Source organism: Prunus persica, chromosome G5, assembly GCF_000346465.2.
Source record: "Prunus persica cultivar Lovell chromosome G5, Prunus_persica_NCBIv2, whole genome shotgun sequence".
Taxonomy (NCBI): domain Eukaryota; kingdom Viridiplantae; phylum Streptophyta; class Magnoliopsida; order Rosales; family Rosaceae; genus Prunus; species Prunus persica.
This window is the reverse complement of record NC_034013.1, coordinates 15381101-15405844: the sequence shown is the minus strand read 5'-3', so window position 1 is coordinate 15405844 and position 24744 is coordinate 15381101. Positions and strand designations below refer to the sequence as shown.

Below are 24744 nucleotides of genomic sequence, written 5' to 3'. Positions count from 1 at the left end.
AGTGGTCTAATCTAATAAAAAAGAATTTTGATTTTGATTTATAGATTAGAGGTTTTAAGTTTTAATTTCCATAATATTAATTGTGTCTGTGTAAGAAACTTTCTCTTCTTTTGGTTTAGACTATCGCTTATACTTAAAAATAATAATTAAAAACAATATAAAATGCATGTTAAATTTGAACACACAGCCTAATAACTTGGCATGCTTTCCCATTTTCCGAATAGTCTGTTCACTCAAGACAAATCCATGGCTTAGCCAAGAGCTTTCCCATAGGCTCATTGTTTTGGAGTGTTGTCCATACTTAATGTGTGCTTGATTGAAAACTAATTAAAAATTAATAGCTTTTTAACTTTGTAGCTTCAAAGTCATTCTCACCTAATTTTATAAACGTAAATTATATATAAAATTGCATATCAATGATATCACACTCATATTTTTCTTTTTGCTAGTTGTTTTATACACGCAAAAAATTGTGTACCCAACGCTATTCTTATAGAAAATTATGTTCAACTCATCACCTACCCCCATATAAAGAATTATAAGGAAGTAGTATAATACGCTCTTACTTATATAAATGAGCTTCGAAAATGGACGTTAACAATTTTGCAAAAGAAATCGAAGTTCATTTGATTTCGTTTGTTCAAGTTTTAATTGTGAATTGAAGTTCGTATAATTTAATTAAAGGGTTTCGATTTCCACATTATGTCTTGACTTAAACTCGTAATATATTCGAAACTGAAGATCATAAAATTGACAATTTGACATGTAATTTTATCGTCCACTTTACAAGTTAACTTATGGGACAATAAGTCTAACCGCATCCACTTCCCATTTAAACAAAAGTCTACTTAGGCGTAGAGAAGATTTTTATTTCTTAATCCCCATGTCTTTACGGTACATAAAGTTGCCATACATCTCATAACAAGTGTCCCTTGTTCTCGAATCACGAGGCACTTTTGGAGATGTCCTACCGACCATCTATAACCCATGTCCCTGGGGTTTCGCCGCGTGTACGGCTGCGATGGCTGGATCGCGTCTCCTTTCCTGAATCGTCGAAAAGCATCACATCAAGACAGCGTCCACCAGGCAACTCCCCTGGCGAATCTTCCAGCTCCGTTGGGCCACCACCCGACGTGGACATCATCCCCACACGTGGCACAAGATCCACGGTCCTGATTGAACGATGATCAAGTCAAAACTATGTGGGGCCCACCACCTGCTGTAGTTAAAAATATTTTTATTAGAGCAATTTTTTTTTTAATAAAAAGTTTAGAAACAGATAAGCATAACATTGGATGTTGTATCAAGTGTGGGCCCGGCGGGGCCCAGAGAGCATGGGGTACCGGCGGAGTGGACGCATCTGTCCATGTACCATGTCCCCCCTTCAATCTTATGTCACTCTGGTCCAGTAGCTTTCAGTGGGCCCATTTCACACGTGCTTATGGGCCTCTGGCCCTTTCATACTATTTTTCTAATTTTTGGGTCCAAGGTCTTGTAATTTTCCCATTTCCCTTTACATCCTTGCTTTGTTTTTGTTTTTATTTCTCTTTTGGGTGGAGCGCTTTCTTTTACATTTTCACAAAAGATGCGAACGTGATTGGCTTTGGCAAATTTGTTTGCCGGACCAAAGAATTGATTTGATTAAGAGCCAGAAAGTTATGAATGCCTTTGATCGATCTTGTTCCTTTTGTTATGCATATTTCGATGATCACTTTCACCAGGTTCTGTATCTTTTATCGTTTATTAAACATGTTAAATACTAAATGAAGTTATTAGTAAGTGCTTATAACTTATATAGTTAAGAGCGTTTATCATTTGCTCGAGGTCATGTCTTTGAAACTTTTAATTCTCATCTTTAACATCGTTTGTGTATAAAAAATACTACGTGGAAGTTCACCTTTTATCATATTAGTGGTTTATCTTTGTCTCTTTAGTTTAATTTTAAAGATATGTTATTTGCACTTCAAAACGAGTCTTTTACAATATTTATTTGTGTGGGTGCATTGAGGAGTGTGAGAATCTTATTTTAGAATGCAAATAGCATTTCTCTTATCTTGATGTCATATTGCACTAACCTTATACGAATAATTTTAATGAAAACACCAATTTTGAACCTATGTTATGCATGAGGATTCGTTGGAAGCTGTTAGGCCTTGTATATTAGATGATAGCTTTCGTGGTTTGGGCTGTGCCGCGGCGCGGAACCCCCCACCCCCCAAAAAAAGTTCTCATTGCATATATGAAGTTATAATCTTTGATCAACATCACATGGAGACATAGAGATATTTTATCACATCAATTTAAGAATCTGGAACCATCACTGCAATTGGGATTAGGACCACAATCGAAAAGTCCATGGGAGAACAATTTTAGACCACATTTTCTTACAACGAAACTAAACCGAATTCGTGTGCAACAAAGGTCCTTCACACTAATTTTCAAGTGTCTCAACCAAAGATTCAAGCTTTCCATTTTGCATATTTATAATGTTGGAGCACTTCCTGCCATTTGGTGAACTATGGATTTATGTATATGTCCAAGTATGTGACTGAGAGCAAAGCATGTGTTTGTTCCCAGATATGATCAAAATTTGAAGTTTTCCTGCAAGTATAACACCATCTCTTGCTGCAAAATTGAGACAGAGAGTGAGAGAACAATATATCTCTGTCACCTAAGCTAGAAAACTGTGACATGATTTTGGTACTTAGTCGTAATTGGTATAAGAACTTACAATCAAGCAGAGAAGAAGGCATCCAGCGGCACCCGGGAACAAAGCATACCAAAAATTCAAGTGATGAAGCTTAGCTCCATCAATGAACAGTATTGGTAAGCTTGCAGCTGCCAATAGAACACATGATAAGTTGCCTCACTTAATAACAGAGTATGAACAATGAGACGTTATGCAGAAAAGCTATTAGTTTTTTACCAGGGGGATGTGGGGAGCGTGTGTAAGTCATGAAAGCAATGGATGCAGCTAGGGCAAAGCTCCTAGCAAGCCATCCTGGCCCAAATATGGAAAATGCCAGCACCCCAATTGCTGCACAGCCAATTTGTGCCAAGAACATATTGTATTTCTGTACAACCACAGTTGAAGAAAAACAAAAAAAACAAAAAAAGTCTAAGAAATTAAATGTGATTGAATTGTAAACCCAATTGAAAGTTAGGTTAAACATTAGGCCCAATAAGACATTTCATGAACGCTGGACTTTACTAGGTCTCATTAATTTCTCATCATTTTAGGTCCATATTAACAGTTGTCTATATGTACACGTGTCTGTCTGTCTGTCAGATATGGCTCAAAGAAGGAACAAAAGCAACTTATGGCTTATAAAATAACAAAAAGCACTTTTGGGATGGCCTAGAGTCATGTAAAATATGAGGCGCACAGAGAGCAAGAGATTGAAGAGAAGCAGAACATACCCTAGCAGCTGGGGAGGAGGGAGTGGCAAAGAGGACAGCACAAACAGCCCCTAAAGGTGCAATTGTCATTGAAACTCCTTTTGGTGCTAGAATCTGATCCACCCTTCCCAATATTGCCATTGCTGCAAAAGCACCTGCTTTTCAAAGAAGTCAAAAACCTAATTCTAACACTTCAAGAATTCTAAACAAACATTAACTCTAATTACCTGCAGAAGGCCAAACAATGTCACTGAGAGAAGGAGAAGCAGAACCCTTCTCAGGATTCCAGCTCTCCCAAGGTGGAGCAGCCAAATTGCTTGAGGCTACAATCCCATGCTTCTGAATTCTTCTTTTTATGCTCCCTGTGCTTCTAGTGCTGCCATGTTCAAAACCAATCTGTAACACAATTGAAGAAGAAAAGGGGTGCAAAGATGCAGAGAATGCTGGAGTTTTAGAAGCTCCGTGGGGATGAAGATGGCGATGATAGCTGGAGCTCCTCATCAGCTGCATGCCCATTTCTCTGATTTGATCTCTCTTTCTCTTCCAAATTGGTTCAGATGGATATGAAGATGATCTCTTAGAAAGAAGGAAACAGAAAGTGTCGGACAGAGAGAGGTCTATCTGACCGTTGGGAGTGACAAACCAGATTTTCAATACGATGGTCTTTTGGTGGTCTCGAAAGGTCATGGGATGTTGGGGACATCTTACCACACAACTTGATATCTACAAACTTATGTTGCATGTTGCATCTGGTAATTACACTTTTGGTCACATGTTGCACATCTAGTAATACAAAAAATAGTCTAACTTGCACTACTTCACGAGAAGGGGATCTAACTCAAGTTCAAAGAGGCGCAAAAACTGATTTGATCAATTGACCTAACTTATATATGTTGGACTATAAAATATAGATGTTTCCAATAAACAAAGTATAGAGTCGGTAATTATTTCTATTAAAAAGAAAAAAGGGTATATAATTATAAATACCCAACATGGAAGATGCAAGAATTAATTAATCACATTTTTTAAATTGAAACCCTCCAAAGCCGAAAGGGCAACAACAACGACAACTTGATCAAGTTTTGTAAACACCAATAAACTAATCATATGTTTACCCAGTTGGACGATATTAATAATGAAGCAAATCAGAAAGGACAAAAAATCCCATTATTTTGTTAATCTTGGGCCTGAAAACCCACATAGATTGGGCCAATCCTGAAGAGCCACCTCATTGGCGAAAAAAGCCACCATCCACGACCAAGTCATGCCCAGTCACAAACTCCGACTCACCGCAAGCAAGATATAGCACAGCATCCGCCACGTGTCCCGCTTTCAGCACAATCCCTTTCAAGCGTGCGAACTTCTTATACTCCTTCTCAACTTCCTCCACTCCCTTCCCAGCCGCGCGGCACGTCAACGGCGTCGCCAACGCAGTCGGCGATACGCAATTAACCCTAATCCCGTGCACCCCGAGCTGCACGCTTGCTGACCGGACCAACCCGAGCACCGCGTGCTTCGACATGCAGTAGTCGGTCCGAATCGCCATGCCGTGGTTAGCAGCCACGCTCGCCGTGCAAACAATGCTTCCTTTCACGCGCCTCTCTACCATAACACGCGCTGCATGTTTGACACACAAGGCCATGCCACGCACGTTCACGTCGAACAAACGGTCGAAGGCTGAAAAGTCAAGGTCAAGAACGGTCTGATCGGGGCTACTCAAAATCCCAGCGTTGCTAAACATGATGTCCAAGTGCCCATATTTGCGCACCGTTTGTTCCACCATGGTCTTCACTTGATCTTCATCGGACACATCACAGTGCACGTAGGTACATCGATGTGTGCCGATGGATTCGGCTACCTGACGGCCCAATTCATCTTGGATGTCAGCGATCACCACCACGGCGGCGCCATGATTGGCGAAGAGGCGGGCGGTGGCCTCGCCGATGCCGCTTGCGCCGCCGGTTATGATGGCTATTTTGCCTTGCAATTTGTTCTCCCTCAATGTGCTCATTTTAACGACTGAGCGTAGCTAAGTAGCAGCTACCCTTCTTCCAATTGAAGTATAAATATACGGATGATATTTTGGGTCCCATTTCTTTTGTCATGCATGCAAGTTGCAACCACAAGTCCACAGCCTTTTGTTTCTTTAATGGGATACAAAATCACAAAGTAAGTTTTAAAAAGCATGTAATTACATGCAAATTAGGCATGATTTCAGTGCTTTTGTGTCCTTGTGATGAGTTTGAATTTCCAACATTTAAAAAATTGGAATTATTTAGACTGGGGTCCATTGGGAGTTGGGTCTCATCCCATTTCTTGTGTAATGCAAACAAAAAATCTCTAACTTCCTGTTTTTTTAATGGCATACAACAAAATCATGTAGTAAAAACTTCCAAGAGCTTGTTTGAATCAATCAACTCAACAGAGAAACTAATACTATGAAGACAACTTCACCATAATTCTTTTTTTTTTTTCTGAGATAAGATAATTTGATTACTATCATACAACACTTATTATGTATCTCTATCTCTAGGTCTTAAACCCACCATCCACTACCAAATTATGGCCAGTCACAAATTCAGCCTCGTCCGAAGCCAAGAACACCACGCAGTCCGCCACACTCTCCACCGACATCATCTTCCCCGCCACCGGCGCTTTCAACCCCATTTGCGACTCCAACATCTTCTCCAACTCCTCCGCCTCCACCTTAAATAGCGTGCAAAGCAGCGGCGTCGCCACCGGTCCCGGGGACACGCTGTTGACTCGTACCCCGTGCGCTCCAAGCTGCACGCTCGCCGACCTCACCAGCCCCAACACCGCGTGCTTCGACATGGTGTAGTCCGTGAATATAGACCCCCCCATGCTCGCCGAAATGCTCGCCGTGCACACGATGCTCCCCCTCACGCGCCCCTCCACCATCGCCCTGGCCGCGTGCTTCACACACGCCGCCATCCCACGTACATTGACCGCCATGAGCTTGTCGTACGAGGCCAGGTCGAAGTCCAGAACAGTCTGCTGGGAGGCGCTGCCGATCCCCGCGTTGCTGAACATGATGTCGAGGCGGCCGTAGATCCTGACCGTCGATTCCACCAAGCCCCTGACTTGCTCCTCGTCAGTCACGTCGCAGTGGATGTACGTGGAGCGGTCGGGGCCGCCGATCGAAGCAGCGACGTTTTGGCCTTTGTCGTCCTGGACGTCGGCAATCACAACGGTTCGTGCTCCGTGCAAGGCGAATTTGCGAGCTGTGGCTTCGCCGATGCCGCTGGCCCCGCCGGTGACGATTGCCACCTTGCCTTGAAGCTTCTTGTGGGTAACTTGTGCGACGGCGTCGAGTGTGGGGTCCTCCATTTTCGTTGAGAAAGTTGTAGTTGCAGCAGATGACATGCAAAGTAAACAAAACATACACTAGAACAAAGCTCTCGGTGTCCAGTGACAAACACTGATAAATAATACATAGCTTTTCTTCTTTTTTAAAGTGAAAGTTGGCAATATTAATATTAGTTTGTTAATATTTTTTTAGGTGTTATTATGAAAATGCATAGTTTACCAAATTAACTTGTGAAGATCAAGACATCCTAACCACCTTCTTGTCTTCATTCTTCACTATGTGGTCAACTTAGTAGTAAGAAAAACTCTACTTCCTCTAAGTTGTAAGAAATTATAAAGTGATACCGTATCACCATTGACCACGTTGTGATAAAGTACTTACAACTTTATAATTTCTCCTGTGCTTCTGTCTTTTAGCTGAATGCATATGGTTTGTGCATGTATGTTTGCTTTGCTTTCGTGTGTCATTCTTTATTCTTTGTTCTTTATGTTATTCTCCTCTCTATGATTGTCTTGTCGTTTGCCTAGCCTATTGGGCCCTGGTTTTTCTGCAGTTTGTTTTGTTCGTTTGGTGCTATGGAGGCCGAAGCGCAGATCCTTTTTGGGCTTTCTTTAATCAAAGCATCCAACAACCAAAAACAAATAAATAATTGAAAATTAAAAGAAAACCATGTAAATCAGCAGGTGAGCAAACATACTCTAGATCATTGCCAAGCTTCTAGCTCTTTGCATAGTTGGTTTTCGCTTACATGTGCATGAAAATGAAGAAAATTAACCATGCAGAGATACATATTATATAATTTACATGCCCCCTAGAGAGGGGCTAAGACAACACAATTATAGAGAAAATGAATAAGCAAGGTGATCTGAATGGGACTTGTAGAAATCCTGTTTGCAGTCACTAGGCCTTTGCCTTTTGCCATTAATCAACAGTGATCAGAATGGGACTCATAGAAATCACTCGGGCAAGGCGACATGACCTCTTGCTCTAGCAGCTGCAATACCTGGCTCATTGATGGTCGATCATCGGGGTTTGCATCTGTACACCTTGCCGCTATTTCAAGAATTGCTTCCACAGTTTCAGAATCTGCATCAGTGCACCTTTTATCAACTAAATCATGCAATCGGTTTTCTCTCAATAGGGTGTTCATCTGCAAATAAATGAAGATCAATATCCGGAATATTATCATGGTCATCTTACAAGAAATGAATACACCTCTCTGAAAATAATTGTGAATGATCTTACCCAGCCAACAACATTTAAGCCCCGTTTTACAAATGTCGGATCGGTAGGTCTCTTTCCAGTCACCAGCTCTAGCAAAAGAACTCCAAAGCTATATACATCTGACTTCTGTGTGGCTCTCCCACTTTGCAAATACTCTGCAATGAACAAAAACAAAGTCATAAACATCTCTGATAATTGCATCAAGTGGTATTTGGGCATGAGTATTCATTCAGCACTCAATAACCATAGGGAGACTTTGGAAAAGCCCAAAGGAGAGAGAAAAATTTTAAAAGAAGCCAAAATGGACAAAATTGCCCTTATTTATTTTTTGATTTCCTAAGGAATCCTTTACATTTGCATGTCTTTGGTTTGAAAGTTGAGAGGTTTTTCTGTCTTTTTTGAAAAAGCTTTGGCTTTTTCCAAAAGTGAAAGTTTTTTTATGAGTAAAACCTAAATTTACTATAACGATAATCTGGCTCTACCACATACTTACAGCCAAAAAAGGGTAACAAAAATGCATAGCATATAATATGACAAGACACAGACCTGGAGCCAGATAGCCAAAAGTGCCAGCCACCACCGTTGTGACGTGGGCATCTTCATCAACCAAAAGCTTTGCAAGACCAAAGTCAGACACTCGGGGCTCCAAGTTTTCATCTAGAAGAATGTTGCTGGATTTTATGTCACGATGTACTATCTTCGGAGAGCAATCATGGTGCAGGTATGCTATCCCTCTGGCAGAACCCAGAGCTATTCTTAAACGAGCATTCCAGTTCAAAGGTCGCTCTTCCAGCCCTTGTTCTGAAGGAGATAAATGCATTCAAATGAGCATTAAATTCAAGTCTCGCCCAAAAAAGCACTCAGTTTTAGTACATTCTGACAGGTGGTACTTACCATGCAAGAAACCATCTAAACTTCCCATAGCTAGATAATCATATATAAGAAGCTTTGAAGTCGGAAGCCTGCAGTAGCCTCGCAGGTTAACTAGATTTATGTGCTTAATACTGCCCAAGATCTCCAACTCCCTCTCAAAAACTTGATCACATCCTTCCCGACTTCTATCAATTCTTTTAACTGCAAATGTTCCACAATCATTCATGACCATTCGGTATACCGTGCCAAATCCTCCTGATCCTACAACATCCTCTTCATCAAGTGACTCTAGCTTTTCAATGATTTCACATGAGGGGTAAGGCATATCTCCATGGAAAGTGATGAGTTTTGTGTCTGTTGAAAGTTCAAAATTTATCAGCAACCTTCATAAAATTTAGATTAGAAAGTGTCAAAAGTTCACATAGCATCCAGCTTACTTGCTTCTTGAGTTACTTGTTTTTTGACCTCTGTATACTTCTTAGCCACTCTTTCCTTTTTTGATAGTAACCGAACCCAAAGGAAAGTAAGGAGAATGAAAAGTGCAAAGCCCATGGCAGACATTGCACCAATAAGCATACCTTTGATGTAATGAGAAGATCGTTTAGTAGGCACTGCAACATTCACCATGAAAGAATTAGCATAAGCACGTTACTACTTGCTACATATGAGCTTGGTTCAAAGTGATTGACAAAATTACAGAACATCTTTACTTAGAAAGTTTGTCATTCAACTATAAAAACTGATAAAAAGGGTTCGAAAAACTTGCCTGCTGCTTCATCACTTTCAGCATGTGGTAGCACTGCAGGGAATCCCAGTGAGGTGCGGCAGGGCTTGTGCACTTGTTGGCCACAAAGATCTAGGTTGCCAATAAACCTACGCAATTCAAGGAAATTTCAGAACTTGATCAAGGGGGATGAACAATTAAACATTCTGCACCAAATGCTTCACTAAATGAGCAATTGGCTGACAAGAGCAAACACATGCCTATATCTTACTTAAAAGCACAGAACGATAACCTACATGTACATCTGTAAAACACGAGCATATGCAACAAAAGTTTATTGAATGACAGATTGGATGAGGGTCTGAGTACTTACGACTTGTTCCCAAAAGTGCTTAGAACTCCAAAATCTGGGATTTCCCCGGAGAAGAAGTTAGTGGACAAGTTCCTAAGACATATAGAAGCAATTATGTTATTTGAGACACTATCCAATTGGAGAATTGTGGCATAACTAAGACTACTAAAATACCATTGGGTAGTTAATTATAATAGGGGCTTACAGAGAGTGCAATTGTGCGAGGCGTCCAATAGATGAAGGTATAGCACCCTTTAATAAATTGCTCGATAAATCCCTACAATTTCATTTCAAAGTTTATCAAACAGGAGTAAAAAGCCTTAATAAGTTAGTTAACTCTTAAGTGCTATGGTGCAAATATAATAACCAACTTCCCAATACAAGCGGTTGATAATTAAGCATGCAACAAAGACTCAGTAAACCAAAAAGGATAAGACAAAGACAAAAGTCTTACAGTATTGTGAGATGAGAAAGGTTTCCAATAGCTGATGGTATACCTCCTTGGAGATAATTAGCCCTCAAGTACCTAACAGGTAGAAGAAAAGGGGAACGCAATGCTCAATTCTAGTGACATAAAATACAAATAGATGGGAACTCAAAGGAGATAAAGAAAAGAGAAAGAAACGTTTCCACTTACAGAGCCCTAAGCTCAGGACAATTGGTAATTTCATTAGGAATGGATCCATGTAAGCTGTTCTGGTGAAGTGCCCTGGTTCACATTGAAAAAGAATAACAGAAGAAAATCAAAATGGGAGAACATCTCAGCTGGTTTATCAGAAATTGGGGCTATGTAAAAGGTGGTTATCCAGTGTTTGAACTCACAGTCTCTGTAATCTACTGAGTTTGCCAATGCTGGGAGATATAGTCCCTCCTAGTTGCATGTAAGGTAGGTTTCTGCAAAACCCAATACAAAATATATGAAAGCAGTTTCAAGTATAAGTAGATTAAATAATTTTTTTATTAAAAAAAAACAGTTGAACTGAAATATGGGTTTGCCGTACATAGAGCTGACTCTCAAGTCCTGAGGATGGCAAGAAATACCAGTCCATTTACATGGTGAATCATCAGAAGGTTGCCAGTCACTGAGCATGTTCTTACTGTCATTCAAAGTGCTTTTGATTTCCAGCAATGTGAAGCCTGGAGCAAAAATATTAAAAAAAACAAGATTAATATATGGACCCCAAATAAGATACTTGAGAAAATGCAGAAGAAGGAATGTAAACCCAATAAGATTTGATTTTTATATGTTTTCCACTAATGACCAAAGAAAATCAGAATCCCCAGCTCAACAAAATGTAACTAACTGACTACTAAAACAAATTGCCATCATGAACAAAGAAAAGATGAAAACTTTAACCCAATGCCTCCACTCCACAGCAACAAACAGTTCAGAAAATTCAAAAAAAAAAAAAAAAAGAGACCTTGGAACAGAAAAGCCCAAAAAAGAAAGTAGAAGGTTTGCTTACCATCTTGGCTGAGAGCAAGAGAGCAATGGGAGTAGATGATTGCCACTGAAATCACTGAAAAAACCCAAACCAAAATACCCTTCTTCATTTTCTTTGAAATGGGCTATTCCTGAGCTCAGCCACTTCACTGCACAGTGCACTCAAATGTTCAACCTTTGAGAGAGAGAGAGAGAGAGAGAGAGAGAGATCAAAAAAAAAAAAAAAAACCTTTGAAAGAGAGAGAGAGTGAGAGAGTAGTGGAAGTGCAAAACTATGATGGCAACAGTGGGTAGAGTGAGTTGCAAGCTGTGGTGAAAGTGGGGACTTCCATCATGAGTAAACTAATAATATTTTGAAGCACGAAGAGAGAGAGATTGCTTTTTCCTATGAATTATGAGCAGAGAGAAAGACAGGCTTTTGAAAATGAGTATAGAAAATTGTGCAGAAACAAGTGGCCGTTGTCAACAATTTCAAAATTTTGACTCGTACGTTTACCGCCTGGTTTGCAAATTGACAACAACTCGCTACAGATGGTAGACACGTTTCAACTGTGATCTTCCACACCAATAGAATGCATCTTCACTTCATTTTTAAGGAACAACAAAAAGTTTATGAAACTTTTATTTGGTTCTTCCGACTCTCTCTAAAATGTCAACTTTTCCATAAGTATAGATTATTTTCATTCATTCATGTGAAAAAACTACAATTAAGAATAAATTGGCATGTTTTAAAAGATTAAGCGAACTCATAACCAAATTGAAAGTAGAGGGCACAAATTGACTTTCACTGTAAAATATTTGAGGCTTCACTTGAGTAAATGAGTTGCTGCAATTTACAATATGTGGTCACTCTGCTCACTGTCACATGTCCACGAAACAATAAGACTTTTATAAAATAGAGATATTCAATATTGATGATAACAAGTCTCTTTAATGTTGAAAATTACATCAATAAAAAGATATTAAAAGATAAATAATGAAGGAGTTAAGAATTTAACTTCATCACAATACCATTTATGGCTACCCAAATACATACATGTGAGTCTGTGACACGATACATAGCTTAAAGTAAAAGGGGTTTCAATTTTTTTTTTCCTTTTTCTTTCGGTTTGTTTTTTGTCATGGGAAAGGAGGGACGACAAGGTAGCATTATGAGAAAAAAAGAACTCCTAAAGTTTGTTAAAGGTGATATCAACCCTATCAACGGGTGTTGGATGTGGAAGATAAACCATCTCTGCATCTGGGTTGAGTAGTTCCCACCTGAAAAATTCAATTACAATAAAATTCATCATTATTATTGTCTCCAAATTTTAAACCATATGCATTATTGAAAAATAAAGTCTTTACTTGTATCCTGTGCACAAATGATGTAACAAGATTGCAAGTTGTATCCTAACAAGCATGTTGCCTGCACAGATTCTTGGTCCACCACCAAAAACTTGGTATGTTCCAGGCCTAGCTGGTTCCTGAGGGATTGAATTAATAAGTAAATTATCTCTAATTAATACATTATGGCATCCAAGGATGAGGGGCTTACATTCCATCTATTTGGGTTGAAACACATAGGATCATCAAAGTTCTCTGGATTTGTGTGGCTATATCGAAGCCAAAGAATCACTGTCCAACCCTTAGGTATTATATAACCTGCAAAGATTTACGATCTTTTGATTAATTAACTAGTATTATATATAAAACTTCAGTTGAAAGATCCCTCAAATATGCTTATTTGAGGAACACATTGTAGGGCCTACTCCATATTGTATTTGACTAACCCAAACCGTCTATTTTGTAGATACTCATTCAAATATCATATCTACGAAAAATGATAGTACCTTTATACTCAACTTCCTTGACAACCGATCGGAAATTAAAAGCTGAAATGTTTGCCATTCTTATTGTTTCTTCCACCACCTGTATGTATTCAGATTAAGTTCCTTTGAACAATTTATATTGCTATCTATCTAGAAAATGTATATATACCTTGTTTGTGTATTTCATTTTTGAAACATCTTCACTTGTAATAAACTCTCCTTTCTTGTTTTGACTTATAGCCATATTCTCCTCCTGTAAAACCACTTGAGAATCTAAAGATCACGAGATTAATTACTTAATTAAGAATATGGGATGGTGTCATACCCGAAGCGTTATCAGGACATTAGGGTACTTGGCAAGATAATATATAGCCCACATTGATGCAAGGGAAGTAGATGCATATCCTGCAACAACAAGGCTCACAATGTTGTCCAGCACCTCTTGGTCACATAATTTGTTACCCTCATCATCTGTAATCTGCATAAGCCCATCCATTAGGTCATTTGTCACCACTTCTTTCTGGGTTTTTTTCTTCTCAAGCTCCACCATGAAAATATCCTCAAGCTTCTTCCTACACTGCAGATTCATCCAAATTTTTATAGACAAATAGAATATTATTAGTTACGTTTTATGGTGAATAGTATGTTAAGATTACAAACCTGACGAGCATGGTGAAAGGCAGATCCAGGAATGTTGAATGGTTGAGCTCTAATTCCTTTGACCAATCCATCAAACAAGTTGTCAATGGTATCAAGGAGAGGTCCTGGTTCCAAACTTACGAATAATTGTCCAATATTTTCAAATGTTACCTGAGATTATATATCACACATAAGCATCATATATTTTTATATAAAATATATAAAGGGTACGTAACATATGGTTGTACGTATGTTTTGATGAATTTACCTTCTTTGTCTCGTCATGTGCTTTGATTCTGCCCTTGTGAGCCCATGACTCAAGAGCAGCTATGATGCGAGGTTGGACCATTTGGGCAATGCGTCGAAGAGCATCTGGCTGATTAATGACATTTGTGACATAATTTCTAATCCTTGCATGGGACTTTCCATGGACAGCCACCAAGGAAGTACGACCCATGAGATCAACACTAGGCCAATTTAGGATGAAGGTATCGTCGGATTGAAAGACAAATTTGTTGACTGCTGGGAAGCATGCTATGATGGACGGTGATCCGAAGAGGTAGGTTCTATACATTCCTACTCCATCTCCATACCTAATAATATTTTACCAAAATAGGTCATATATTGATCCATTTGATAACAAATGAATGAGCAATATTATATATGTCATATTACAAGCGTTGTAAGAGAAGACTCTGAAAAACTATGACATTACAATTTCCAAGCTTGTGAATAGAAGAATATGCACCCTCCAAACAAAAAATTAATACATGTAAACTTAGAAGAATGCAGAGAAATAAACCATACTTTGCTCGTTTAGCATTGATAAAGTCATCTGGACGACGAAGAACTTTGAAGTACCAAAGGAAAGTAAGGACTTCACCGATAAATGGAAGTCCCATATGACCAGGCGGTAATTTGGCATTAGTGGCCGAACGTCGTAGTTTGAGAGGAAGCACATACCAAAGCTCATTCCACCACCACAAGAGCAACCCCAACAAAGGCAAACCTCCCAAAACCAAGGCCACCCACACCCCAAAAGAGATATCCATGCACAAAGTATATGCAAAGCCCCCTTCTTGGCTCTTGTCCTAGCGTAGCAACTAATTAGTGTGATCTCACAAGCACACTTGGCTGTATATTTATGGTTGATTCCAAGTTTGATTATTCGTGTGACCAGGTAAAGCAAATAGACAAAGCAATAAGCATAAGCAATACCAACCAATCCCCAATGGAATCTACAAACCCTGCTTTGGTCACGCACTTCAAATGGCATGAAAAATACTCTCCCCTCTTCTGTCCAATCAGATTAAATTGTACATGTCAAATGCTTCATAAGGTGCGAGAAATTCGGTAGTTGCCCCAATCTTCGCTTAAGAAATTAGTAATCTGGATAATCATGTCTTTATTATCTGATTAGTAGTTCGATTATTCGTGTGTCCCTACAAATATGCTAAGCAAGGCCTCTTAGGGATATGTGGTTTTGGTAGATCCCAAGTTGATTATTCGTCTTAACCATGAATTAGCAAGTAGACAAGGAGACTAACCCCAGTGGAAACCTACAAATTCCTTGCCTCGGTCACGCCCTTTAATTATTAGTTGTTGGTGGACTTATGTGCCAAAGAGGAAGCTGTCACTTGTGTTAAATTTTAGAGAGACGAGTTAGCGTCCATTGCTAGCAACACCGATATTGTTCCCAACTTAATCACTTACAAAGCCCAATAGATGTGGGGTTTTATCACAAAAGACATCGGTGATATTAGTAGTGAAAATATTCATTAAATATTGTAGTTTATTTAGTTAAATTTCTTATGAGACTTATATTCTTCAACAACCTGTAACTACAATTGATTTTGTGTCTTATTAAATTGGAGGTATTATAAACTTTTAGTTAAATTGAAAAAAAAAACTGAGTCAATTTTGTTTGAGTTTTTAAATACAAAACAGAATATTATGCTCGCATGGTATCATCTATGCTTAGCATATAATCAAATCAATGGCCTCGTCGTTAAAATCCCTTTCATTTGTAGGTGAGAAATCATTCCACCTCTATCTCCTTGTAAGTTAGTTCTCCTGACAAAGGGTAAAGATAAAACTTTCAAATCTATGTTACTACGTAGCTCGAATTGGGAATTAGTTTTCAATTGACATGGCGTGTGTAAATCACCTAAACTTCTGGGGTGTTTGTGCAATTAAACTAAAGCTTAACCACTTGTGTTCGTGACACATCTATGTTTACACAAACCTTCTTCATCTATATATATCTTTGCATGCGTAAGTTAAATATTTTCAAATATTACCTGTAAATATATTCACACATGAGACATGAAAATCACAGACATGCATGAGAAGAGATCAATCAATCTAATTAAACACCGTTATGGACTAAGAAAATCATATTTATGTACCACATCTCTAATATAGAATTAGAACCGATAAGCTGAATGTTGGGCCAGTTTAGGATGAAGATGTTGTCTGATTGGAATACTTGACAAGCATGTTATGATGGATGGTGATCCAAAGAGGTGTTCTAGTTTGCATGTGACATGTGCTTAATTACAACCCAAAATGAAAAATGAAACATGAAACACAAGGGCATTTCTATTTTTAAATTTTGCTGATTGTGATTTCAACCCTATCAACTGGTGTTGGGTGTGAAAGATAGATGATTTCTGCATCTGGATTGACAAGTTCCCATCTCAAAATTACATTACGATAAAATTCAGTAATTATAATTATGGAATCGGAAGCTCGTTCTGCAACATCTGCTTTGAAGTGGGCAGAACAAAATCATTATGGAATCTGATTCTAAGGTGCTTGTGGATGGGGTTGCTGGTAACATTCACAATGGGGCTTGGAATATTGCCCCAGTCTTGGAGGAAAATAAGACTCTTTCCTCTAGTTTCTCTGAGGTGTGCTGGAAGTGGGCTCCTCGGAGCGGTGGAACCTGAGTGTTTGGGTCAAGAGACCACCATCGTCTCTAGTAGGTGTGCTGGTGTCTGAAGGCCTGCCTTGCCCCCAAACTGTTTGATTTTTCTGTGGGAAACAGGTTTGCTGTGCCTGAGTTCCTAGTGTGTTCTCTGTGGCCCTGTTTCCACCTTGGTTTCGTTTATGGTGCTTTCTTTCCCTTTGTGTTTCCTTGCCTCTGTTTTTGAGGTTTCTATGAAATTCAATTGACCCAAAAAATAAAATAAAATAAAATTTCTTCAATTAAGTTATAACTGTATCGTGCAAGAACGTAGTCTTACACTCCATTTATCTGGGTTTGCACATGGGATCATCAAAGTTCTCAGGATTTGCATGGAGATATCGAATCCTAAGAATCACACCGGTGATTTTTCAGGAAAACTAGGAAGATTGATTTAAAGTATGGCCGCACGGCTATACTCTATGAATAGTTTAAAGGTATAGCCGAGCGGCCATACTGTACGAGAATATTTTAAGAGTATAGCCGCACGGCTATACTCTTGGAATATTGTAAAGGTATAGACGCGCGGCTATACGCTATAAATAGTATATTTTAAAAGTATAGCCGCGCGGCGATACTCTTTGAATAGAATTTTTTAAAAGTTTGCTGGTGCAGCTGAAGCACTTCTTTCTTCATCCAGCTCCATGTACAAGGCCATCAGCGACTTCCTATCCAACCGGACCTGTCTCTTCAACCGGTGCAAAATGGAATCACAATTGGCATCATTTGGAGTGCTCCCGTCGGCAGATTCTAACACAAAGTCGCTACTTTTTTCCAGTATATAGCGACCCTGGGACTATTTGTAGCCGAATCTGTAACTTACATCAAAAAATAAGTTTTCATTGATGTAGAAAGCCAGAGCCAGTACATCAAAGTGAACTCAAAAAACGAGCTCAAAGAAATGCAACACAAAAGGCATAAAGTCCACTATAGCCATAAAACTCATTGCATGCATAAATCCTACTGAAGACATAAGTTTATGCCTTGTTGATCTGATCAGTTGTACTGTTGTAATTTTCTGATGTGTTTATTTCGTCACAGATCTGGGCTGCTTGATAACTTTTCATTATGTATTTATTTTCATGGCAGTCGAATCGAGATCACATACACACAAAAAAAAAAAAAATACATAAGTTCTATCAAAAGGGACCAAACTTATAATACCAAATTACATATTTTGCATGTTGCTTTCAATTATTTTTCATTTTTGCTGAAAGTGATATCAACTCTATCAGCTGGTGTTGGGTGTTTAAGATAAATGATTTCTGCTTCTGGGTTGATCAATTCCCACCTAAAAAATTCCATTACATGAAATTCAGCAATGCCTTATATATTATATATATAAAACTCCAAGATCAATTTGTTTGTAAAATTTTCTTACTTGTATCCTGTAGACAAATGGTGTAAGAAGATTGGTAGTCGAATTTTAAAAAGCGTGTTTCCAGGGCATATTCCTGGCCCACCACCAGTCCCAGGCATAATTGATTCCTGACAAATTGGAAGCACACGCATTGTGATCTTTAATTAGTTTATAATTGTGTATATATTATATTGTTTATATTTAATTAATTTATGATTTACAATTGTTTCGTGCATAAATATAAGTCTTACACTCCATCTCTCTGGGTTAAAAGCACACGGGATCATCAAAGTTCTCGGGATTTGTATGGAGATATCGAATCCAAAGAATCACTGATGATTTTTCAGGAAAATTAAGAAGATTTTACAGTATAGCTGAACGGCTATACTCTATAATATAAATAGAACATTTTAAAAGTATTGCAGTTTTATCGGTATAGCCGCGCGGCTATACACTTTAAATTGAATTTTGCAACAGTATAGCCGGGCGGCTATACTCTATAATAGAATACATTTATAAATTATAGCCGCGCGGCTATACTCTATAAATTGAATTTTGTAAAATTATAGCCGTGCGTATAGCCGCGCGGCTATACTAAATATTTTAAGAGTACAGCTGAAGCATTGCTCTCTTCGTCAGCTCCATGTACAAGGCCATCAGCGACTTCCTATCCAACCGGACCTGTCTCTTCAACCGGTGCAAAATGGAATCACAATCGGCATCATTTGGAGTGCTCCCGTCGGGTCGGCAGATTCTAACACAAAGTCGCTACTTTTTTCCAGTGGCGATTTCCTTGAAATCCTCATAGCCACCCTGGGACTATTTGTAGCTGAATCTGTAAGTGAGATCCCAAAAAACCTGTTTCCTTCGCCAAAAACAGGTGTTCTGTATGCATCATCAGTTAAATCATCACCTTCTGTCAATAATGGCACTGCAGAAGCTTTGGGATCTTCCTTGACTGCTACACAAATTCCATCCTCCAAACCAGTTAATGGTTTCCGAAAAAGAAAAACTCATATCATATCGGATTTTTACAGATAATGCGGGCATTTCAATAAATAAGCGTTTTTGTTTTAAATCTAATTGCTTTCCCACCTGCTGAGAATCATTGGTGCAGTTAAACAAACAACATCTCGATTAGTTTTGTTGATATAAACTTATGATGGCTGACAGTTAACAAACAACATCATGATCACTCTTGTTTAAATGTTTTTCATGCGCATCCATAGAATAGATTCTCATCCATGAGTTTTGTTAATGTCTTGAGAAAGTTTTTTAGTGCGACGGTCACACTATCTTAGGAAAAATTTATCCATGTGCGCATAAGTAAAATCCATTTCGTAAACTAATTAAAGGACTGAAATCACTTGCCGGCCTATTTACCAACATAAAAATATTTAGTTTCGCATTATGAATAGGGAATAGAACTCGAGATTTCTTCCGACATTATTGAAAAAAAAAACATATTAAATAGAAAACAAAGCTTATTTATTGATATGCTCCCTGTGGTTATGGGGTGGTTAGGAAGGAGGATGGACTGCGGAATTCCTTTATTTATGAAAGTTTTTGTTTATTTTAGTTTAATTTTTATTTAATATTTAAACACTTTAATGTGGTTTTTATATTTAATTTGGATTTAAATTTTTTTTAATAGCTAAAATTATTAAAATGTACATACCACGTGAGCGACTTAACAGTTTTACTGAAGAAATTAACGGAATGAGGTAACGTGAGACACAAAATGTAAGTATAGGGGGGTTAATTGAGACATTTGAAAGTTCAGAGAGCATAATGAGACGTTAAGCAAACTACATAGGGCATATAAATAAATAAGCCTAAAAATAATTGGATCAGTGAAGTTATAGAGGCAACAGCACAGGTCAGGCCCAACCCAACAGCACACAGTTCTGCGTTGACTATAAACAGTTAAGATCCTGAGAAACCTAAGGCTTAGGAGAAGAAGATATTGTGCATATGTACGTTTGTGTAGTTTGTTAGCATATATGTGTGTGCTGTGTGGGCGCGAGCGCATGAGAAAATAATGTGTACGTAAAATTAGGATCCAAGTCAATGGCCATAACTCATAAGTCTTCACACACCCATAACAAACTGCTCCACATTTTGGTAATCAATCATCCAGTTCACCATAACTATCCGCTGAGACGTCAAAAACACAAATTGCAAATTTTGACTTAAAATCCAACCATTTTCTGACCTGAAATCTCGGGCTAGTCCGAGTAAGCAGGCAGAACTACCAAGTCATAGCCAGTTTAGAAAACTTATCTCTTAAATAGAGAAGCAAGTGAGGGGGGGAGAGAGAGACAGAGAGAGAGAGAGATGGAGAATGTGAATGATTCTTCTTCACTACGGGAAGACCCTCCTCTAAACCCACCTTCTTCTAATGCAAGAAAACCAGGAGGATGGAGAGCTATCAAATACATTCTTGGTACACAAAATTTTGCAATTAATGCGAAATTTTACAATCATGTTACTCAACTTTTTTTATGTGACTGATGATGGATATTTTTTTTTTTCCAACTTGATTTGAAGCAAACGAGTCGTTCGAGAAGCTGGCTTCAATGAGTTTGATAGCCAATATCACAGTGTACCTGACCACAAGATACAACTTGAGTGGTATATTTGTGGTAAATGTGGTTAATATTTGGAATGGTTCATCCAATGTTGCATCACTAGCAGGAGCTTTTGTTTCTGATGCTTATCTGGGCAGGTTTCGTACCCTCATTTTGGGCTCCATATCATCTATCCTGGTAATTAACATTCATCTCCCTCTCTCTCTTTTTTCTAATGAATGCTCTAACTCTGGATTAATCTATTTGACAGCATCCATTTTTTGGAACATCAATAAATTTTAGGCACTTTTTCTTTTAAACATGTGCTTAGAAAAGGGAACAAATCTCCGGTCCATCACAACCGGTCACTCTAGATCACTTTAGATCAGAAAAATGATGAACTTGGTATGTATGTTTGCATTTTTTTTTAGGGTATGGGAGCCATGACCATTACTGCAAGTATAAATCAATTACGACCCCCCACCTGCAAAGAGCCACCCCATTGCCCTGAGCCCCAAAGTTGGCAGCTGGGCTTTCTTTTCCTGGCTCTTGCATTGCTGTCAATAGGAGCAGGAGGGATTAGGCCCTGCAACATTGCCTTTGGTGCTGACCAATTTGACACCAAGACAGCTAAAGGAAGAGCACAACTAGAAAGCTTTTTCAATTGGTGGTATTTCTCTTTCACAGTTGCTCTAGTTGTGGCCCTCACCATAGTTGTGTACATTCAGACTAATGTCAGCTGGACCATAGGCTTTGTTATTCCCACTGTCTGCCTTGCTTCCTCCATATCGATTTTCTTGTTCGGCCGCCACACTTACGTTTACTTGAAGCCTCAAGGCAGCATCTTTTCAGACATAGCAAAGGTGATCACAGCTTCCTGTAGAAAATGCAGGGTTCCCGTTGGACAGGCTTCCGAGCACTCATTTTATGATCCTCCTCTAATTACTAATGCATCTGATCAAACACAGATGATCTTGAAGCTCCCTCACACTAATAGGTTCAGGTTCCTGGACAGATCTGCTATAATAACTAGCCCAGATGAATTGGACAATCAAGGGAAGCCTAAGAGTGGTTGGAGACTATGTAGTCTCCAACAAGTTGAGCAACTCAAGTGCTTAGTGGCAATTCTGCCAGTTTGGATAACAGCAATTGGAACTTTCATGTCCGTGGACCAACAGAACACATTTGGGGTCTTACAAGCATTGCAAATGGACAGATCCATTGGACCCAAGTTCAAATTCTCACCAGGTTGGCTGAATATCATATCCATGCTTGCACTTGCAATATGGATCTTCTTCTATGAGCGCATTTACCTCCCTCTAGCCCAAAAAAAGAGTACGAGGAGGAACAAAAGACTGACAATGCAACAGAGGATTAATACTGGCATTATGTTGTCAATTGTGTCAATGTTAGTATCTGGGATCGTTGAAGAACACCGTCGAAAATCGGCTTTGAGACATGGATCATACATCTCACCCTCAAGCTTTGCATTGCTCTTGCCACAATTTTTCTTATCAGGATTGACTGAGGCCTTTTCTGCTGTTTCCATAATGGAATTTTTCACCATGCAAATGCCGGAGAGTATGAGGACTATTGCTGGGGCAGTCTTCTTTCTTAGCTTATCCATTTCAAGCTATATAGGCTCCTTGATAGTCAATATAGTCCACAAGGCAACTGAAAAGAAGGCTAAATCTCCATGGCTAGGTGGTCATGACCTTAACCAGAATAGGCTGAACTATTACTACTACATCATTGCTGGCCTGGGGGTTCTTAATCTTGTGTACTTCAATCTCTTTGCTCGGCGTTACGTGTTAGTTGGAAGACCTGGTAATGGGATAAAGGAGATGCAGTTAGAGAATCCAGTTCTTCATGGTTCAAGAGATCAGTCCGAATGTGCATGAAAGGATGAGGAGAAAGGCCATGGCAGTGCTAGCCTGACCCTTTAGCAGCAAATATTAATTTTGCTTCTTTTTTTCAGTTAAGAACTATATGCATGGAAAATGGAGAGTACTATTATTTGTGCTATTTTGTTTGTTAATTAGGGAAGCGTATGCATGAAAACTGAACAATATCAAGTTGAGCTGCTAGACCAAAGATCGTTCTCTTTCTGTTTCTTTTCTCACCCATATGAGGTTTAATTCATGAACAACCTCAAGCAAAAAGGGAAATCATGATATCATTTGGGTTATTACAAGACATATTTACAAGGACACTAATTATTCAAAATCATTATTTTGCCCATTGTGCAGTAAAATTTCCACTATATTTAATCATTTTTTGGGATGATTTTCAAGTTACTATAATTATTTAACTTCCCCACTATCATCAAAGAAAATCAATGCCACTGGCACAAAACATGTGCTTGGCTACTGTTCAATTTCAACACAAACATGTGGATACACATCCAGTTTGAAAATTATCCATTCATTTGAATTCCACACACACATTTCAATCATTAAGATTGTCTAACACGGATGGTCCACTCACAGATCTTATTCTTATGTTCAAGTGGGACTAACAATAGGCCAGCTGTTCCGAGTTTTCAAAACCTAAAGCAGAGGCGTGTTTGGACCATGCATTCTAATCCCATACCTCAGAAGTCTGGAAAATGCGCATGCTGCTAATTATTGTGTCTTTGTCAACTGATTGTATTGCAGATGTGTTTTCTTGCCCAGTTCTGCAAGAAATTTATACTTCAAACAAAACGTGCTTGGTTGGATTATTCACAGTTTAAGAGAGAGACAAATTAGTTAATACTACTTAAATTACTGAAAAATCTGCAGCAAAGAGATGACCCTTAAGTTTCAAGTTAAGGAAGTTGTTGGCCGACCTCGGTGGCATATCCTCAAGTCAGAATGAGCACCATGCATTTATAGTCTTCTTCAATAATAATGAAAACCTACCAGTCAAAGGAAAAAGACGAATGAGTCAATGTGTAACGACATCAAGTCTCATTGAGAAAGAGGAAAATTTACTACCGGAAGTGAAAAAACTTGTGATGAAAGGTCTAGAATATCTCAGCTCCGGTGACTCGATTAGAGCACTTCCCCTCGGTGGGCAAAGGCAAGACAAGGGCTGTCACTATTTACGTGAATAGTGGCAGCCCTTGCAATTTTGTTTCCACCCCTATGGGCTAGGGTAAGGGCAATTACTATTCACATGAGATATGATGAGATGAATTTGTACAGAGTTTTTGGTGTTGGAAGTAAAGAATATGGCTAGGTATTTATAAAAATGTTTAAAAATATGGATTTTTTGGTTTTTTTTTTTAAATTGCTGACGTCATTATGATGTTAGCATTGTGTCATTTTGCCCAGGCAGTAGCTCGGGCTGAATTTGCCCTTCGGCTTGCCTGAGCTCGTGGGACCCAACCTTTGCCCGGACTGGATTTGGTGCGGTGGAGTTGGATTGTGGTCCTTGGGCCCCCTCCTATCCAGGTTAGGGACGCATGCTCGAAGTGCTCTAATAGAGCACTCATCTTCACACTTACAGTGATAGTTCGACTCTCGTCCTCTTTCCTCATCAGACTCTAGTAAAGCTCTGTTGTCAGAATAGATTTTCATCAATGTGCAGCATTTTACTTGTGGAAACATATATCCTTCCCCTTTATGCTTTTCCTATGTGGTTATGGCTTGAATTTGGTAATGGGAAAAACAGTTTTCTATACTTAACAATCTAAATCTAACTGAATCAACTGCATGTCCTTCAGCAAAATGAGGCACAAATATTGAAAGAAACTAAGAGTAATAGCATTTCACATTTGCAACCTACAGATTGAGACAAGAATGTGACTGAGAGTTATCTCAGTTTGGTTCTTTTCTCAATGAGCTTGGCTTGGAGTTCACATTAACGTGTGAGACGGTTCATTCACATGAGTCAAAAACCAAGAGTTCAAATTCGCAACGTCATCACAGTCGAACCCAAACTGTACTCGAGGTAGAGAGTCAAGATTGACGACTTCATAACACGTCCGTTTGTTAGCCCCACACTGTTGTCACAACCTGACAAATTTTAATCATGGCACTATGGAGAGAGAACTCATCTTCCCATCA

The 24744-nt window shown here is 38.9% G+C and overlaps 6 protein-coding genes across 7 annotated transcripts; 1 reads left to right on the top strand and 5 right to left on the bottom strand.

Moving 5' to 3' along the window:
* Positions 2211-4227, bottom strand: LOC18776340. The gene is made up of 5 exons (XM_007210089.2): positions 3627-4227; positions 3421-3554; positions 2927-3074; positions 2732-2838; positions 2211-2625 (listed from the first exon to the last, which is right to left on the bottom strand). Exons 1-5 carry the CDS (start codon positions 4084-4086, stop codon positions 2584-2586), a joined length of 891 nt encoding a protein of 296 aa, XP_007210151.2. The 5' UTR covers positions 4087-4227; the 3' UTR covers positions 2211-2583.
* LOC18775944 ((-)-isopiperitenol/(-)-carveol dehydrogenase, mitochondrial) lies at positions 4628-5410 on the bottom strand. The gene has a single exon (XM_007209425.1). It carries the CDS (start codon positions 5408-5410, stop codon positions 4628-4630), a length of 783 nt encoding a protein of 260 aa, XP_007209487.1.
* Positions 5724-6882, bottom strand: LOC18777682 ((-)-isopiperitenol/(-)-carveol dehydrogenase, mitochondrial). The gene has a single exon (XM_007209006.2). It carries the CDS (start codon positions 6799-6801, stop codon positions 5929-5931), a length of 873 nt encoding a protein of 290 aa, XP_007209068.2. The 5' UTR covers positions 6802-6882; the 3' UTR covers positions 5724-5928.
* LOC18777745 (LRR receptor-like serine/threonine-protein kinase FEI 1) lies at positions 7400-11737 on the bottom strand. 2 transcript variants are annotated; one of them, XM_007210811.2, is made up of 14 exons: positions 11574-11737; positions 11367-11493; positions 10902-11037; positions 10723-10794; positions 10538-10609; positions 10355-10426; positions 10106-10177; positions 9922-9993; positions 9591-9697; positions 9262-9435; positions 8846-9178; positions 8498-8752; positions 7973-8106; positions 7400-7877 (listed from the first exon to the last, which is right to left on the bottom strand). In XM_007210811.2, exons 2-14 carry the CDS (start codon positions 11452-11454, stop codon positions 7653-7655), a joined length of 1812 nt encoding a protein of 603 aa, XP_007210873.1. In that variant the 5' UTR covers positions 11455-11493; positions 11574-11737; the 3' UTR covers positions 7400-7652. The 2 variants fall into 2 exon arrangements, with proteins under 2 accessions (XP_007210873.1, XP_020418914.1); XM_020563325.1 differs by lacking the exon at positions 11574-11737 and having other exon boundaries at positions 9403-9435; positions 11367-11566.
* On the bottom strand, positions 12256-14846 carry LOC18777512 (ent-kaurenoic acid oxidase). Its single transcript, XM_007210875.2, has 9 exons — positions 14602-14846; positions 14063-14387; positions 13816-13965; positions 13481-13732; positions 13325-13408; positions 13177-13255; positions 12882-12988; positions 12692-12810; positions 12256-12604 (listed from the first exon to the last, which is right to left on the bottom strand). Exons 1-9 carry the CDS (start codon positions 14844-14846, stop codon positions 12514-12516), a joined length of 1452 nt encoding a protein of 483 aa, XP_007210937.1. The 3' UTR covers positions 12256-12513.
* On the top strand, positions 20439-22781 carry LOC18777091 (protein NRT1/ PTR FAMILY 2.8). The gene is made up of 3 exons (XM_020564398.1): positions 20439-20568; positions 20673-20890; positions 21124-22781. The coding sequence occupies exons 1-3, from the start codon at positions 20460-20462 to the stop codon at positions 22591-22593; spliced, it is 1797 nt and encodes a 598-aa protein (XP_020419987.1). The 5' UTR covers positions 20439-20459; the 3' UTR covers positions 22594-22781.

Excerpts from the sequence above, each read along its gene's own strand:
- LOC18777512 (XM_007210875.2), bottom strand. The coding sequence starts at position 14,846 with ATGGATATCTCTTTTGGGGTGTGGGTGGCCTTGGTTTTGGGAGGTTTG. Across the intron at positions 14,388-14,601 it reads ATCAATGCTAAACGAGCAAA|GTATGGAGATGGAGTAGGAA; the intron begins GTATGGTTTATT and ends AAATATTATTAG. Across the intron at positions 12,989-13,176 it reads CAAGGAAGTTGAGTATAAAG|GTTATATAATACCTAAGGGT; the intron begins GTACTATCATTT and ends AAATCTTTGCAG.
- LOC18777091 (XM_020564398.1), top strand. The coding sequence starts at position 20,460 with ATGGAGAATGTGAATGATTCTTCTTCACTACGGGAAGACCCTCCTCTA. Across the intron at positions 20,569-20,672 it reads AGCTATCAAATACATTCTTG|CAAACGAGTCGTTCGAGAAG; the intron begins GTACACAAAATT and ends CTTGATTTGAAG. Across the intron at positions 20,891-21,123 it reads GCTCCATATCATCTATCCTG|GGTATGGGAGCCATGACCAT; the intron begins GTAATTAACATT and ends ATTTTTTTTTAG.
- LOC18777745 (XM_007210811.2), bottom strand. The coding sequence starts at position 11,454 with ATGAAGAAGGGTATTTTGGTTTGGGTTTTTTCAGTGATTTCAGTGGCA. Across the intron at positions 9,994-10,105 it reads CTCGCACAATTGCACTCTCT|GAACTTGTCCACTAACTTCT; the intron begins GTAAGCCCCTAT and ends TATATGTCTTAG. Across the intron at positions 8,753-8,845 it reads TTTAGATGGTTTCTTGCATG|AACAAGGGCTGGAAGAGCGA; the intron begins GTAAGTACCACC and ends TATCTCCTTCAG.
- LOC18777682 (XM_007209006.2), bottom strand. The coding sequence starts at position 6,801 with ATGTTTTGTTTACTTTGCATGTCATCTGCTGCAACTACAACTTTCTCA.
- LOC18776340 (XM_007210089.2), bottom strand. The coding sequence starts at position 4,086 with ATGACCTTTCGAGACCACCAAAAGACCATCGTATTGAAAATCTGGTTT. Across the intron at positions 3,555-3,626 it reads CATTGTTTGGCCTTCTGCAG|GTGCTTTTGCAGCAATGGCA; the intron begins GTAATTAGAGTT and ends TTTGAAAAGCAG. Across the intron at positions 2,626-2,731 it reads GCCTTCTTCTCTGCTTGATT|CAAGAGATGGTGTTATACTT; the intron begins GTAAGTTCTTAT and ends TCAATTTTGCAG.
- LOC18775944 (XM_007209425.1), bottom strand. The coding sequence starts at position 5,410 with ATGAGCACATTGAGGGAGAACAAATTGCAAGGCAAAATAGCCATCATA.